Raw genomic sequence first — 17,252 nt, 5'->3', positions numbered from 1 at the left:
CCCCAGTCCAAGACAATCACAAGAGTGGGAAGATGAATTTTAGGCAACAAATAGTCAATAAGAAAGTTCCGATTTCCTTTGGAGAAAAAGAAAAACATGTTTTGTTGTCCCCCCGACAGCGAGATGGAAAAAAAAATAACCAAGGGAAAAGTCACCCCACGCTTTCCTTGTGGCCGTGGGCCCCCACCACTGAGGCGCCGCGAGGAAGTCGAAGGTTGAACAAAACATGTTTTCCTTCAGCAGGACGTCTGTAGGAACTGTTGGAATCAATTATTGGGAAACACAAAAATAAAACAGACTTCAGCCCATGGTAAACACTACCCTTCTTTCTGGGATCAGGAAAACAAAGGTCAGGATTGGGGTCAGCTTGGAGCAGTGGACCAACACTCCAGGCAGCAGGCCGAGATCCGGGCTTTGGTGAGACCCGGTGAGGCTGGAAGCCTTCCCCAGCCTCAGTTTACCCAGTTGCAAACCCACGATCCTGCATCCATGTCACAGAACTGGGGGAACTTACTGCTCAGTATATGTGTACTTGGCTCCTGTTCCCTGCCAGGCTGGGGGCCGGGCACTCAGAGATGCTGCTCCAGAAGCTCTGACGTGCACAGGGCCAGCTTCACGGGCGTGTGGCCTTTGCAGCAGGCATGCAGGGACCCACGATCAGGAGGGCCCGTGCTTGGTTTAAACCTCCCTGTTCTACTGTCACCGTGTGAAATTCTTGATTTTTGGTCAGGAGGCACTGCATTTTCATTAACTCTGGGCCCCACAGCTGCATGGCCGGGCCTGGCTTTTTGCTTGTGCTCTGAGTGTGTCTGACCCCCAGGGTCCCCTCCAAGGCTTGGCACAGACAGGGTGTTGATACATGGGGTTGAAATGAATGTCAGAAGAGAGGCTGGGGTTACAAATGCTGCTCTGCCGCTGCCCCAGGTGTGTGCCCTGGTCACAAGGGATCCCTCCAACCCATGTCACTGCCACTGTTTAGGGGGAAATTATCTCCATCTTGTTTGAGAAGGTCCTGAGATAAGGGCCGTGGGAGAAGCATCAGCTGGGGTCACAGCTTTCTACTGCTCTTCTGTATTCCTGAGCAGCTCCCTGGGCCTCAGTTTCCTCATCTGTAAAATGGGTATAGTCATACCTGTCACACACAGTGCCTGTGATGATTAAACATCATGTGTAAAGCACCACAGCTCCCCCAGTTTGAGGAGGCACCGAGCCCACGTCTGTGCAGCTGGGTGTGTCTGCATCCCAAGGGAGACAAATACTCCTCGGGCTTTAAAAGTAAGTTTGACCGGACCCTGGAGCAAGGTCTGGATGCTGCTGCCTGTTCACTAGTGAAATGTGAACACAGTGTGTTTATAAAGAGCTAAAAATTAGTTAAACTATCAAGTCAGTGAGGAGTGGCATATGGATTAGACCTTCACAACCACAAGCACATATCTACCTGCTAAAAGACCTCAAACCATTCCGTGCCAGGTGAAAGTGAAGTCGCTCAGTCGTGTCTGACGCTTTGTAATCCCATGGATGGAGGAGCCTCATAGGCTACAGTCCATGGGGTCCCAAAGAATCGGACATGACTGAGCGACTTCACTTTCACTTTCTGTGCCAGGTACTTCTTCACTAATAATACTTAGTAATGATATCGAATGTTGTTGTTCAGTTGCTCAATCGTGTCCGACTCTTTGCAACCCCATGGACTGCAGTATGCCAGGCTTCCCTGTTCCTTTACCATTTCCTGGACTTTGCTCAAACTCACGTCCTTTGAGTTGATGATGCCATCCAACCATCTCATCCTGTTTCACCCCCTTCTCCTTCTGCCTTCAATGTTTCCCAACATCCGGGTCTTTTCCAGTGAGTCAGTTCTTCACATCAGGGAGCCAAAGTATTGGAGCTTCAGCTTCAACGTCAGTCCTTCCAATGAATATTCAGGGTTGATTTCCTTTAGGATGGACAAGTTGATCTCCTTGCTGGCCTGGACAGTATCTAGCATACTGAGCACTTATTATGTATTAACAGGCACCAGGCTAAGCACTGCAGGGTCATTGTCTTGCTTCACCTCTCCTAGTGGGCATGTAGGGTAGGTGCTAGAAATGCCCCCTCTTATAAATGAGGGAGAACACCCAATGGGACAAGGACTTGCTGGGGGCCCAGAGCTGGGAGGTGGGCCTGGCCTTGGGGTGCCAACCCCAGAGTGTGGTCCGCACCTGCATCCCAAAGTCTGAGCTCTGTCCCTGGCTCACACGGTGAGATCACGGGAATCCACCAGACCACGTGTGGAAGGCCCCTCCCTCACATGCTGTCCTTCCCAGGGGCTCCTCTGAACTGGAGGGGGTCAGGCTCTAGCTGGCAGCCCCCCTGTTGGAGGGCAGCTAGGAGGCATCTCCCACAGGGCCCCCTGCATGTTGACTGCAGCCCCTGCTGGAAGGATGGAGACCCCAGTGGCAGGACAGACTGAACACCGGCGGCGGTGTTCCGAGACTGAACCTGCTTTGTTTCTCTGTGTCTGGATTTCAGGTAGGAGAGGCTCACCCCCCAGAAATTGATGAGGTCCATGACAGGGGGTGACATTGTCTCCGGGTCCCTCCACACAAGTGCACATGTGCTTATTAAGCTAATTAATATGGCCTTTCCAGAGCTGCTGTCTCCCCCGCCCTCTGCCACTGGCTGGCAGAGAGACGCAGCTCCGCTGAGGAGCTCCACAGGGAAAAATAAACCCCGAGTCAGGCCCTGTGGCTCATTAGAATGCCTCTTTTACAATCACCAGCCTCGCTGGTCCGTCCGGGAAGGTGACACCGCCACCTCCGTCCTGCAGAGCTGCCCTGCGAGGCGATGACGGCCCTGTGAAGACGTGAGCTCCCCATCGTGGGGGCAAGTCAGGAGCAGATGGCCGTCAGGGATTGGAGGTCAGAATCGACCCCTTGGCAGGCCTTCCTGGGGGCTCACCCAGTGCAGCAGGGTAGGGTTTGGACACCCCTGCCCCCTCTGACGTTCCTGCACACTGCTGGATTAATGGGCAGGCTCTCGTCTGATGACCCAGTTGGAACCTCAGGCTCTGTGGCTGGAAAGGGTCCCTGTGCTCCTCCCAGCCTGGTCTCCACTCACGGTGGGGCCACCACAGCCGCAGACCCGTATTTCCCAAAAGGGAGAACCTCCGCCTCAACCCCAGGGACCCTTAGCTCACTGGGCCTGGAATGGGGCTTTGGAAGTCATCCTTGAACAGCCCAGAAAGCGCTTCAGACCAGGAGGTTTATATCCCCCTGTGTTAACCCAGTGATGTGGCCAATAGCGGTGGCCCAGACAAACCCTTGGAGGTTTTTCAGAAAGTCAGTCACCTTTCCTTGTGCGCGTGTGAGGCCCTTTTCAGTGTTCAGAAGGTTAAGGAGGACGGCACAGGCCCACTGGGTTTCCCCTCCACTCCACCCCTCCCGGCCGTGTGGTCTTAGGCTCAAGACTTTGCTTCTCTGAGCCTCAGTTTCCTCATCTGAAAAACGGAGAGAATGCTAGCTCCGTCCCAGTGCACTAGCCCCCAACACAGTTCTTGTGACAATGAAAGCGGTAGTCACTCAGTTGTGTCCGACTCTTTGTGACCATGTGGACTGTAGCCCGCCAGGCTCCTCTGTCCATGGCATTCTCCAGGCGAGAAGATTGGAGTGGGCAGCCATGCCCTTCTCCAGGGGATCTTCCTAACTCGGGGATCGAACCCTGGTCTCCTGCATTGCAGGCAGATTCTTTACCGTCTGAGCCACCAGGGATACCCCCAACACAGTTCCTGGTGACTGTCAGTTCCTGAACCAAGTCAGTCTCTTTACAGGGCAGACATTTAACCCTAGGTCCCGTCGCGTCCCACCAGCTCTTCTTGAGAGCTGCTTTCCGGGTGAGAGACACTTGTCTTCAGACGGTGGCGGTGAGCAGGCCTGGGAAGGGGGGCCTCTGTCGCTGTTGTCCCTTAGGAGACATGGGAGCGGCACACCGCGTGCACTGCCAGGCTCTGCCCCAGGCGCCCTGTCCTCCCGGAGGGACGTTCCAGGACGTTCCAGGTGGGGAGATGGATGCCACACAGGGAGACAAGTGAAGTCCTGAGACCATCTCAGCTATGGGTAAGTGCGGGCAGAGATAAGACACTGGTGAGGGGTTGGCACGGGATGCTGCTGTAAAGAGGTGACACGGGAGAGCTGGCGGATGGCGGGGGGTGGGGTGGGGGTCCGCCCAGCCCCGTGCTGAGGATTTATGAAGGCATTTTATTTTCTTTTTACCATTAGCCTAGTCATTCTTTCTTGGACCGATCCTAACTTACTCTGAAATCGTTCACATGTCTTAAAAAAAAAAAAAAATTTATTGCTTTCCAGTGTTGTCTGGGTCTCTGCCATGCATGAGCGTGAGTCAGCCACAGGCGGACATATGTGCCCTCCGTCTTGAACCCCTCTCCCACCTCCCTCCCCACCCCACCCCTCTAGGTTGTCACAGGAGTTGAGCTCCCTGCGTCGCACAGCAAATTCCCCAGAACAGGCTGTGGACACAGTGGGGGAAGGACGGGGAGGGGTAAACTCGGGGAGGAATAGTGAAACACACACATCATTATATGGGAAGGCGCTTTGCTGTTGTTGGGTGTTGTGTTAGTCGCTCAGTCATGTCCGACTCTGTGCGACCCCATGGACTGCAGCCCACCAGGCTCCTCTGCCCACGGGATTCTCCAGGCGTGGATCCTGGAGCTGGCTGCCATGCCCTTCTCCTGGGAAGGCACTGTAGAGAGTGAGAAAAGTCCCAGGGGCCGGAGGGGGCCGTGCAGGGTCTGGGGCGCAGAGGAAGGCCAGTGTGGCCGAGTCAGGGCTCAGGGCGGGGGGGACGGGCTAGGGAGGGGGCCCGGGGGGCGGGGAGTGTGGGGGCTGGAGGTCACAGCAAATCGGGCCTCGGGGGCATCCGAGGTGGGGAGGGTGGGTGTGTCCTGGTGGGCCATCGAGAGAAGGCAGCCCCACAGCGCCAGTGCAGACGGCCTCTCCCCAGGACTCAGGGCTCTCCGGGGTCCCAGGGCAAGGGCCCCCAGGAAACGCTGTCCTCTGGGTGGTCCCTCCAGCCAGAGGCAGATCTTTAAACACGTGGACGTGCCCGCCCGGCTCTGAGGACAGACCTGGCTCCCGGCTGCCCCCTCGCCCTCCCCCGGGCCTCAGTGTCCCCAGATGGCACAGCTGCCACCCCGCTGCCTCCACGGCACCGGTCCTTCCCCGTGAGTCTCAGGTCTGCGTGGACGTGTGGGCCTTGACCACCCCCACCCTGCCACCCCCATCTACACACTCAGCCTGCGAGGCAGGTTAGTGTTGTTGCAGCCACATCCGGGGCCTGGAACAGCACGAGTGTGTACGTGCTAGATGAACAGACACCCCAGCCCCGCGCGGTCGCCCATTTCACAGGTAGAGAAACCGAGGCTGGAAGGCTCAGCCACCAGCCCCACCCCCCAAGGAGCCCAGCCAGCCCGGAGCCAGGCTTCAGTGGAGCCGGCCGACCTCTGACCCCATCATCCGCCCCGCTGCTCTCCACTCGCCCTTGGAGTTAATAACCTCCACGTTGCCATCCATCCAATGGGTATGAAGTCTGGGCCCTGCCCCCCAGTCCCCCCCGAGTGGTGGTGAGACTTGCAGGGTGTCCCCTGCGCAGCGCCACCCCCATCAGGGGCTGGTACGAAGGGGCCTCTGCCAGGCCGGACCTCAGAAGGGTTAACCTGGCCTCTTTGTCCCACGGTTGCCATGGGGACAGTTCCTGTCCTTCAGGAAGCAGGGAGAGCAGTTTCCTGTTTTGAAGAAGGCTCGAGGGCTGTTTTCCTCCAATCAGCCTGCCCAGAGAGGGGCAGGAAGCCTAGGGCCGGGCCACCCCTGCCGCTGGGTGTGTGGTGGAGCCATGCCCACGCCCAGCCGGCCAGGAGGGGCGTCGTGGAAATGCAGCCTCGGGGAAAAAGCCAACAGGGCAGCAGAAAGAAAAAAAAAAAATGGCTGACCGGAAGAGGGCGGTCACTTCCTCCACAGACCTTGGATCCCACCCAGTGGTGATAAAAACTCTGAGTGGCCCTGCCCGGCCCAGGCCTCCGCTCCCGCCACCCCCCTCAACAACCCCCGAGCTCAGCCCTTCCTCGGGGCGTCAAAGGCCTGCTGGACAAAGGCCTTCGAGGCCCTTGCCTGTCCCGCTCAGCTACGTGTACCCAACCCCCTGCATCCCAGACGCATCAGCCCCACTGGGCTCCTGGCGGCCCCCAGTTCCTACTCCCACCCCGTATGGCAGCTCTCTCCTGCTCCCGTCTGCTTGTGTGATTTTTTTTCAGGGTGCAGAGCAAAGCCTGCCTCCTCCTGGAAGCCTTCCTTGCATTCATTTGAACTCTGCAACTTGAATCAGGAGCATGCATGAACTTAGACCTAATCTCTCTTGGGGGCCCTGCTCCCAGCCTCCGTGGGTCATCCTGCCTCCAGGCTTGTCCCTCTGGCTCCTCTCCCACTCTGGCTACCACAGAGGTCTGGCCCTGTCACCCCCTCCCTCCCCTATAAATACTCTAAGGCTTCCTGTCACCTGCAGGGTACAGTCTAGACTCTTTGTCTGGCCATTGGAGAGCTTGCCCCAGGCCTGCCCTCTTCCGTCCCCACAGGCTGTATCCCCACGTGGAATGGCAACCTTACCCCTCCCCTGTAAATGCCACTTGACCTTAAAAGCCCAGCCCCTCGTCACCAGCCCTTCCCTAGCCCCACAGCCCAACTCAGTCCTCTGCCTTCACCCCCGGGCACCACGGTGAGCTGACTCAAGCCCTTTTCTCAGAGCAAACCAAGAGCTCGTCAAGGACAGGAAAGGGAAGAGAGAGGGGAACTCACATCCTTCAACCCTCGCCATGACCCAAGAGAAAGGTCTCACTGTTCCCATTTTACAGAGGGCAAAATCGAGGTGCATGGAGTCAAGGTGTACCCCCCCACCCCAAGGCTACAGAGTCAGTGACTGGTGAAACTAGGGGTTTTCAGGACGCCCCCTCCTCCCTGGGTTCGAGCCTAGCCTGGTGTGTGTAGTGAGGTGGGAGTGGGGGCTGATATTTGGGGCACAGGAAGGGAGGGGCGGGCTTGCCAAGCCTAGTCCACCCCAGGCAGGTGTCTGGCTCAGACCTGGCCGCCCCTGGAGCCAGGAAGGCAGCTCAATTCCTTTCCGGGGGGAGATAAGCCCTGAAGCTGATGCTGTCGAGGTCGCGGGGTTGTGGGGCGAGCCGCCCAAGAGGCCGAAGAGGCGGCAGGGCCCGATGCCACTTCCTTTTGAATAACCATGCACAAGGCGTGCCCGCCCGCGTGGAACCCGGGAAACCAGGGGTGTCTGCTATAGAGAGGGCTGTGAAGGTGGCTGGCCCGCACCCCAGCTTTATGCCAGCACTCCCATCTCAGCCAGAAACAAAACCCTAGGCTGGAGCAGGAAGCGGGGCTCTGGCTCCCCCCCATGCTCCCAGGGGCCCCCACGTTGCTCCCTCTCACTGTCCTGTTATACAGAGGCTGCTCAGTAAGTGCTCTCTCCCATCCCCCTTCTGCGCTGATTGTGGGGTGTGCCTGCCCCCCATTCCCGGTGTACTTTGTTTGGCAGCATTTGGACACCAACTATGTCATACATGTTCTAAATGATTAATGATCATTTCTTGAGCACCTCCCATCTCCCCTTCCCTGCTCCTGAATGCTTTAGGTAATTTATCTCCTTTTACGACCAGACACTATTATCATGTCCTTGACAGGGTGGCAGAAGGTAAGAAAGCCGGCCCCCGTGCCAGGGTGCAATCCCCACAGCTCACTAGCTGAGCATCCCTGGGCGAACACCTCAGCCTCTCTGTGCTTTGGTAGCCTCCTGCGTAACAACATTGCCTACATCTTAGGCTTGTTGAGAAAAATAAATGAGCTACCGAGACACCAAATAAGTAAAGAGGCTTACATGCGTGCGTGGAAAGTCACTTCAGTTGTGTCTGAGTCTTTGCGACCCCATGGACTGTAGCCTCCAGGCTCCTCTGTCCATGGAATTCTGCAGGCCAGAATCCTGGAGTGGGTTGCCATGCCCTCCTCCAGGGGATCTTACGGACCCAGGGATCGAACCCATGGCTCTTGTGTCTCCTGCATTGGCAGGCAAGTTCCTTACCACTAGTGCCATTTACTGAGTGCACCAACTAAGTGCTCAGCAAATCCTAGCTATCAGATGGGACGCTGAGGCTGGGACCTGCCCTCTTATCCAGGTCACTCCAGTGTGCCTCCTGACCGCAGCGCCCTACCGCTGGTCCGGGAGGCTTGGCCGTGGAGCTCGCACCACCTGGATGCTCCCTGTTTCTGCACATCCAGCTTCGGTGCTGGCTCTGCCTTTGGCCGAGGCTGCAGGCAGGCGGGAGCAAGGAGCTGGATTTCAGCTGTCTGGATCTACGGCCACCTAAATTGTGTGCAGGGCACCACAGGGTTCCGACTTGGGCCTTGGATGTCAGGAGGTGTGGCTCCCAGCTTTGGAATCCCCTGACTCACCATATTTTTCCCGCTGGGCCTCAGTTTCCTGGCCTGTCAAGTGGGCGTAACACCTACCGTGAGTGGCTCACATCTGCTGAGAGGAGGAAGTAAGATGGTGAATGATTCCAAAAATGTGAAATCTAGGCAGCCTTTGTGCGCGTCTCAGAGAGCAGTAGAGCCTGGTAGTTAAGAACACATTCTCAGGGTGAAGTGGGTGGGAGTTCTGGCTGGATCGGAAGGGCCAGTCGGCCTGGGCCTTGGTTTTCCCATGTGTGAAATGGACAGATAATAAACCCTTTACAGGGTTCCTGGGAAGAATATGTGCGTGAAAGGCTCAAAACCAAAGCGAGGGTGGTCATCACCACCACACAGTATTTACCCCCATTCCTGAGCTCCGAGAGCGGTTATGGCTCAGTTCCACGCGAACTAAGCAAGTCCAACCACCAGTATTAGCTCCGGATGTTTGTAAAGCCCTCTGGTCTCTCCCATCCATTTTCTCCTATTAGGAAAAGCAAACAAAGGACTGAGCGTTTCAACTTCACAGCCCATCACTCTACACCACCGTGTGGTTTCAGCTAAACAAGTTCAGACCTGGGTTGTTTTTTTTTTCTCAACTGCCCGCGGTGCTATGATCTTTTAAAAGTAGACTTTGCTTAGTCTCAAATCCCAAATTCAACAGTCGTGACAAGGTCTTAGCCAAGCACTAAGGTCTCTTCCTGCCCTCCCTCCTCCCTTCCGCACGCCCTACAGCGAAGGGTAAGTTGGCCATTGACTGAATTATCTGAGCCTCCTGCTCCTGCCTGGGGCGTCCTTGGTTCTTTGGATTTTACTGCTAGTTCTCAGAAACGATCTCTTTTAAAACGTATTTTCCTCTTGCGTCAAATATCTCAGTGATTGATCCACTCCCTCCTTTGCACCCATATTCAAGTGGACACCTCCCTCCCTCTGTCCCACCACCTCTATCACCTCCTCCAGCAGCACCAATGACATCACGACATCACGCCTTCCACACTCACTGTGACTTTCACAGCTCCTTCCAGCCCCTCGCCACCTTCCCCCCACACCTCACCACCTCCATCACCTTCTTCACCGCTTCCACACAGGGATCCATAAAGTTTACGAATGGATGTGAGAGTTGGACTATAAAAAAAGCTGAGCACCGAAGAATTGATGCTTTTGAACTGTGGTGTTGGAGAAGACTCTTGAGAGTCCCTTGGACTGCGAGGAGATCCAACCAGTCCATCCTAAAGGAGATCAGTCCTGGGTGTTCATTGGAAGGACTGATGTTGAAGCTGAAACTCCAATACTTTGGCCACCTAATGCGAAGAGCTGACTCACTGGAAAAGACTCTGATGCTGGGAAAGATTGAGGGCAGGAGGAGAAGGGGACGACAGAGGATGAGATGGCTGGATGGCATCACCAACTTGATGGACATGGGTTTGGGTGGACTTAGGGAGGTAGTAATGGACAGGGAGGCCTGGCGTGCTGAAGTTCATGGGGTCGCCAAGAGTCGGACACGACCGAGCAACTGAACTGAACTGAACTGTCTTAAGTAACACAAAGTCTGCCATCACTTTCCCGTTTCAGAGGCAAAAGAATTTCTCCGCAAAAGGCCAGAGGCTTAAGGACTCTGTGGCAGTTCAGAGACAAATAAGTCCTTTGAAAGGGTCAAATTCATTTCTGAATCTGGAGAAACAGAGAGGTACACCCTGGAACCCTTGCCTGAAAGTGTGCATAATCTGATCCTGTACTGTGGGGTTAAAAGATGGAAAAACAAACCCTACAGACCTGGTTAGGTGTATGAACGTGCTTGGTGAGTGTGAAAACACTTTATAAGATTTTTCATCGTGATTGGGGGAAACATGTATTGATTCCTGTCTTCACTATGTGTGCACTGAACACCTGTGTGTCAGGCATCAAGTGGCTCACGAAACAATTCAAGTTACACCTTCATACAGGTTATATATAGTTCAGTGAGCACGTAATAAGCACCAGGGTTCTTTCCTGGTGGCTCAGCGGTAAAAAATCCGCCTGCAACGCAGGAAGACTTGGGTTCGATCCCTGGGTCAGGAAGATCCCCTGGAGGAGGAAACGGCAACTTATTATTGGTATACAGCTCCAGTATTCTTGCCTGGAGAATCCCACGGGCAGGGGAGCCTGGAAAGCTACAGTCCATGGGGTTGCAAAGAGCCAGACATGACTGAGCGACTAAACAACAATATGCACCTGGAGTTCTGCTGGGTGCTGGCCCCCAGATTTCTAGAAACCTGCCAACCTTCTGATAATGTATTAATAAGGAGACAGAGGTCAGAGAATTAAGTTGTCACCGCAATGAGAACCTGGGGAAGTCTTCTCTACTTCTCTGGACATTGGCAGCACATCTGGCCAAAAGGTAATGGATTGAGTTATCCAGGGCAGGGTTTCTCCAGAGATACGAACAGATCACCTGGAGAGCTTGTTAAAATGCATCCTATGGTTCAGTGGGGCTGGGCTGGGGTCTGAAACTCTGCATTCTTAAGAAGCACCTGAATGCTGCTGCTGGGCTCCATGGACGTCGCTCAGAGCAGTGAGGTGTTTCATCTATGCAATGAAAATATCTGGTTCTCTGGGGACCACCTGGACCAAAGGGTGGACCACAGGCATCTAGGTTCAGGGAGGATAGCCACGGCTGCAAAAAGTTTCATGTCCATTTGGAATTCTGCCTCCTCAAAAGCTCCCAGCACAGCTGGTCAAAGTCACAAAAATTCTAGCCTCTGCCATTTTCAGTCTGAGAAAATCCCGAACAACTGTCTGAACCTCTGTCCCAGGCCTTTATTTTTGTGGACAACACATATCTTTTGAAGACCTACTAAGTGCTGGGTTCTATATTAGATACCAGGGCTGCAGGGGTCAGCAGAGCAGACACAGGCCGTGCTCTGGAGCCATCACCCTGGCAAGGGGTCATTTCTGGGCCTTTACTCCCCACGTGAGGGACAGGAAGGGACATAGTGGATACACTGGCTAAATTGCCTGGTGGTTGGTGGTTTAGTTGCTAAGTTGTGTCCAACTCCTGTGACCTTATGGCCTATAGCCTGCCAGGCTCCTCTCCCATGGGATTCTCCAGGCCAGAATACTGGAGTGGGTAGCCATTCCCGTCTCCAGGGGATCTTCCCCACCCAGGGATTGAACTCAGGTCTCCCACATTGAAAGTGGATTCTTTACCTTCTGAGCCACCAGGAAAGCCTGCTAAATTGCCAAGCTGCCCCACCCCTGAGCTCCTTCCACAGAGTGCCGGGCTGCCGATGGCCTGCACTCTGGCACACGGTGGACTCACAACCAAACTACTCTGTGACCAAGCCACAGCTTGAGCTGGGCCCCAGAGATGCAGACGTGGAGCAACCAGGGCAAGAACCGTCAGACAAGCTCATTTTAACTCTTAGCTTACTGGTTTTCCTCAAATGTAACACGGGAAGAATTTTGCTACCAGCTTCATAAGGTTGTGGGGCGACTTAAACGAGTCAACATGCAGATACAGAGCTTAACACTTTGCTGGGCACACTCTTTTAACACTTTGCTAGGTGCTCTGTGAGGGTTGACTGTCAGTTCTATATGAGACAGCTTTCAATAGCTGATAGAAGGAAGTCTTGGTGTGACATTCAAAACACCCCGCTGTCTGTGCCTCTTAGTAGATACGGCCTTCCTCTTTTACCCTGCCTTGCTGAACCTCTCCTGGCACTTCCATCAGGTGGTATCTTCTCACACCTCTAAGTCTGTGCCCAAGCTACTCTCTCCATCTGAAAGGTTGTTGTTGTTGTTGTTGTTGTTGTTTTGCTGGTACCCTCTCCATTCAGGGGCCACCTCTAAGTTCCCCCAAGTTCCTGTGACACCTGTCCCCATCCCAGCTCTTGTCCAGGGAAACAGAATTGCCTATGTTTGCGTGGCCAATCCGACAGGGGCTCAAGCGTAAAGGCTTGCGTCATCCGTGTCTGCCAGCGCCAGGCCCGGGTTCCAGCGAGGTGCTGGCCGGTTTGCGCTGAGCAGACAAAGGCTCCTCCTTACCATGTCACCGTCCGGGGAGGCCTTCCTTGATCACCTGTTCTGTCCTCCAGAGGTTGTCAAACTAGCTTGCATCAGAAGGATTTCTTACACAGGGGATTTCTGAGTCAGTAAGTCTGGGGAGGGCCCTAAGAATTCGCACTTTTAAAATTACAGCGCTGATCAGCTCACTTGGTGCGCTCCTGTTCTGCCCCCATGGCCCTGGTTTATTTCCCTCAAGGCACTTGTAACTCTCTGAAATGTTTATTGCTTATTTGTCTTGTGTCGCCACAGACCTCTCATCTAAGCTCCACGAGGGGCAAGAATTTTGGGCTGTCTTGTTCTGAGCACAGCACGGCTCGGGGCTGGGCCAGGGACTGAATGAATGAATGCCCGAGGTTGAAAATCAAGTGACAGATGATCCGCCAACTCGCCGCTTCACCACGGCCCCCGTCCTAGTCCCCAGAACCTCGCGCAGCTCCCCGAGGCCCCACGCCACAGCCCCTTTAAATGTGCGGGGGCACGCCTCGCCCCTCGGCTCCCTCGATCCCTGACGGAGCAGAAAGGAGAAATAAAAAAAGCCTCCCTCTCGGAGAGCGGGAGGAAACGTCTCGGAGGGGGCGGAGGCGCAGCGGCTGCACCGGCAGAGGCGCCGCGGCTAGAGCGCAGCGCGCGCAGAGCCGGGCGCCCGGAGCCGACACGACGCCGTGGGCCGGCTGGGCCACCGCCCCCCGCCCGCGCTCCCGCGCCCCCGCGCCCCCGGCCCCGCCCCCCGAGGCTCGCGCCCCCACCGGCCCCGCGCGCCGCGCCGCGGCCTGAGTGAGCGCGCCGCCGCCCCCCGCGTCCCGACCGCGCCCCCGCTCCGCTCCCCGGCCCCGCCCAGCCCCGGAGGCCCGCGCCCCGCGCCCCCACTGGCCCTGCGCGCCGCGCGGAGTCCGGCGCGCGCCGGGGGCGGGGCAGGCGCCGGGGGTGGGGGGTGTGGGCCCCGCGGGGCGGCCATGGAGTGAGGCGGCGCGCGGACTCGCGCTCGGACGGACGGAGGCACCGACGGGCGGCCCGGGGCTCCGCGCGCTGGAAGATGAACAGAGCAGGTAGGAGGCTGCGCGGGGCACGCGCGCCAAGGGGCCTTCTGCGCTCCAAGTTGGAGCCCGCGAGGCGCTCCGGAGCGAGCTGCCCAGAAACCCCCCGACCTTCCGCCTCGGCTGAGGGACGGACGGGTCCTGAGGAGGCCGAGAGCGTCGAGGGCCCTCAGCTCCGTCCGGGACGCCCCACCTCGGGGACGCCCCCTCGGTCTCGGCGAGGCCGCACCCCGGCTCCGATAGGCCGCCTCAGGCTCCCACCGCGGCCCCCGGCTTGGGGTCCCCTAGCGACGGGCAAAGACTATCCCTTCGCAAAAGCGACTTGGTCGCGCCCCTGAATCCTCCCTCCTGCTCCTTGGGGTCCCCTTCAGGCTCTCGCTGGCCCCGCAGAGGCCCTCTTGGCCCCCCGGATCCGTCTGCGCTCTTCTCCACTCCGGGGTCTATGCCTGGTCCCTCACTTGTGCGCGGCGCGCCCTTGGCGGCTTCTCGCTCCTCTCCCTCTCCTGGACCACCCCCCCAGACTTGGAGCTTGCTCTCCTTTGGAATTAAAAAGCCCTAAATGATCACACCCCACCCCCGCCCCCCGCAGCGGCGCGCCCCCATCCCCTGCGGTGCCCTGGCCCGGGGCCCCGCTTTGTGCCTCGCCGGCGGGACCGAACGCCCAGGGGACGGCCCGCCAGGCGTTCCCTCCCAGCCCTCGCGTCTCTACCCTGAGAATCTGCCTGCCTCTGCCCGGTCGGGGCTTCCGTGAAATCCCGAATGCGTTCGACAGTACAGAGCGAGGAGTGCTCTTGAACAGACTTACTGACTGAGACCCAGAGATGGGCGGTGCCTGGACCCCAGTTCTCCGGGGTCCTGACTCCTCCGCGGGGAGGGCAGAAAGTTGCCTCCCAGAGGCGAGTTTACGAGGAGGCAGCCGTCCCAGCTAACTTCACTTGCCTGCCAAGGAGCGATTATCGCTCTTTTCATATTTTTTTCTCATAGAATTTAGCAGAAGGCAGCTCCCTCCCCGACCAACACCCTTGTCCGAATCCGAACTCCAAAACACACATCCCTAAAGAAACAGGAAGCCACCATTTTGGCTGTCTTAGAACCATATCCTGCTGCCCTGGGTGGGTGTAAAAAAGTGTGTGTGTGTGTGTGTCTGTGCGTTGTGGGCTTTCCCTTTCTCAAGTGTTTTTAATGAATAAAATCTTTGTCTGAGGAGTGAGGTGCGGGTGGGAGACGTTTGGCTCATTGATCTGACAAAGGAGACACTTGGGGGCTTAGGAAGCGGCGGCCGCCTCCCTGTGTCCAGGCCCTGTTGTGGCCGGGCGTGGACACACCTGGACCCTGAGTGAGTGTTGGTCGCCGAGTAGGCGGCTGGGGGTGGGGGCGGGGTGCCGCCTTGGAGGGGTAGAGAGAATACCGGAGCAGGGTCCCAGTGCCCAGCCAGCCCCCTCCTTCTAGGAAGGAGGTGGCCTGCTGCTTGATCTAGCGCGGACAGAGCCAGGCTAAGTCTTTCCTACACGCCTAATAAAACTCGCTGGAAAACAATGGTGAGAGCCCCGTGCGGTTTTCCCACGTTTCCCTGCACGAGACTTGGGCAAGCCCTCCATTCTCCGAGACTCCGGGGTTTGGAGTGAGCCAGAAATGACTTAGCGGCAGGTTTGGTCCCAGGAAATCTCAGCACTTACCGCTCTTGGGTTCCAGCATCCTGTAATTTGTGTCTAGCATAAATCTGGGTACTTTTTCTGTGTGATGGCAATCATAGACCTCACATAATGATATATATGTGCTGGGCTCTGAATTTCTTGATCGTACAGCAGAGTGGTTCATAGACGCCGTGGAACTGAACCCCATAACCACCGTATGCTTAGTTATTTGACCTTGAGCAGGTTACTTAGCCTCTCAGTGTCTATTTCTTCATCTTGAAAATGGGGATAATAAGATCTTTGTTGTTGAGGTCTCATGATTAAACAGAGCTTGTCAGGTGCCTAGCACGGTGTCGGGCTTATGTTGTTGCTATTTAGTTGCCGAGTCATATCCGACTGACTCTTTGTGACTCCATGGACTGTAGCCCACCAGGTTCCTCTGTCCATGGGATTTCCCAGGCAAGAATACCCGGGTGGGTTGCCATTTCCTCCTCCAAGGGATCTTCCTGACCCAGAGATCGAACCCAACTCTCCTGCATTGCAGGCGGATTCTTTACCACTGAGCCACCTGGGAAGCCCCCATCACATTATACATGACCAACGCATTCCTAGTTAATATTGAACCAGATGCTGCTCTTGAGTGTTTTTCACTGGTATCAGTTCGGTTTTCACAGTAACCTCATGTGAGTACTGTTGCCGTTCTCATTTTATAGACGGGAAAATTGATCTGCATGGATTTTATGGTCGCTGACCTAATAAGGAGCTGACACAGGGTGGAAACAGACTGTCCAGCTTGAGAGCCTGCTTTATTTATCCAATGTGTAACACATAGTAGGTGCACAGGAAATGTTTGCCAGTTGACTTGGTTGGGTACCTTATGTGGGTTTTTTTGCCTTGAACTTCTCAACAGCATTATGAAAAAAGCGGGGTATTTCTTCATTTTACCTAGAAAGAAACTGAGGCTCAGAGAGGCACGGTGACTTGCCTGAGATCACACAGCTGACATGCGGCAGAGCTGGGTTTGGAGTCAGGTCTGTCCGAGCCATGCCTTTCCCACGTGGGTCGTGAGTCTCATGCCCATCGTGGGTCGCTGGACTCACCTAACTGCAGCCTCGTTAGAAATCATCAGTCTTGACTTGGACATTCCAGCAGGCATCCAGGAATGAAACATAAATTAAGATGCAATTGGAAGGTGAAATTGGAAGATAATTACTCTTGGAACATATGGTTATGAGAGTTCAAGGGGGAGAACAGTGAACTGCAGTTGCAACAGATGCAGGGGCCGAACTTGGGGATGTCAGGGAACATCATCAGAAAAGCCACAAGTTTAAAAGACTGTCATCGGCCAGAGCTGAGGCACTTACTGACTGTTCTGTGCAGTCCCCTCACCCTGCAGATGTGGAAACTGAGGCTCAGGGAAAGGAGTGGTCTTGCCCAAGGTGTCCCTTCAACTCATGGCAGAGGCAGCCATGGAGATCAGAGCTCCAACTCCCAGTCCAGTGCTCCTCCAAGTACCTCTTCTCATTTAACCTCTGCATAGCTGACAAGGGAGACCTCCCTGATAGCCCAGCTGGTAAAGAATCCACCTGCAAGGCAGGAGACCCAGGTTCGATTCCTGGGTCGGGAAGGTCCCCTGGAGAAGGGATAGGCTACCCACTCCAGTGTTCTTGGGCTTCCCTTGTGGCTTAGCCGGTAAAGAATCTGCCTGCAGTGCGGGAGACCGGGGTTCGATCCCTGGGTTGGGAAGATCCCCTGGAGAAGGAAAGGGCTACCAGCAGCATGAATGTGTAGCATGAATGTGTGAGTGGCAGATATTTAATTAAAATAGAGAAAATATAAACTGGCTGGCTGGCTGCGGATGATTTCTATCTCCAGAGGCTGTGAAAAATTTTTTCCTCCCGTCACTGTGACTCCCCACCTGCCACCCCCACTCTCAGTTAACGCTTGGCATCTTGATTCACAAGGTATTCTGCATTCAGGTCATCCTCAAGGGTAGCACATTGCCAGGAGGTCTTGGGCATTGGCACCTCAGAGTGGCGAGGGTGTGC

At 55.8% G+C, this 17,252-nt stretch overlaps 1 protein-coding gene across 6 annotated transcripts in view; it reads left to right on the top strand.

Moving 5' to 3' along the window:
- Positions 1–13,434: 13,434 nt before the first annotated feature.
- FGD5 (FYVE, RhoGEF and PH domain containing 5) overlaps positions 13,435–17,252 on the top strand; it is a 119,656-nt gene continuing 115,838 nt past the window's right edge. For all 6 annotated transcript variants that reach the window (XR_014064390.1, XR_014064389.1, XM_081526410.1 and 3 more), the window contains exon 1: positions 13,435–13,582. Coding sequence is in view for 4 of the 6 variants with exons in the window: in XM_081526410.1 (XP_081382536.1) it covers positions 13,570–13,582 (13 nt within the window). In the remaining 2 variants the exon portion in view is untranslated. The remainder of the gene's footprint in view (positions 13,583–17,252) is intronic.

This window comes from Giraffa tippelskirchi, chromosome 9 (assembly GCF_054371585.1).
Source record: "Giraffa tippelskirchi isolate mGirTip1 chromosome 9, T2T-mGirTip1v1.2.pri, whole genome shotgun sequence".
In the NCBI taxonomy this organism is placed as follows: domain Eukaryota; kingdom Metazoa; phylum Chordata; class Mammalia; order Artiodactyla; family Giraffidae; genus Giraffa; species Giraffa tippelskirchi.
This window is presented reverse-complemented; position numbering and strand designations above follow the sequence as displayed.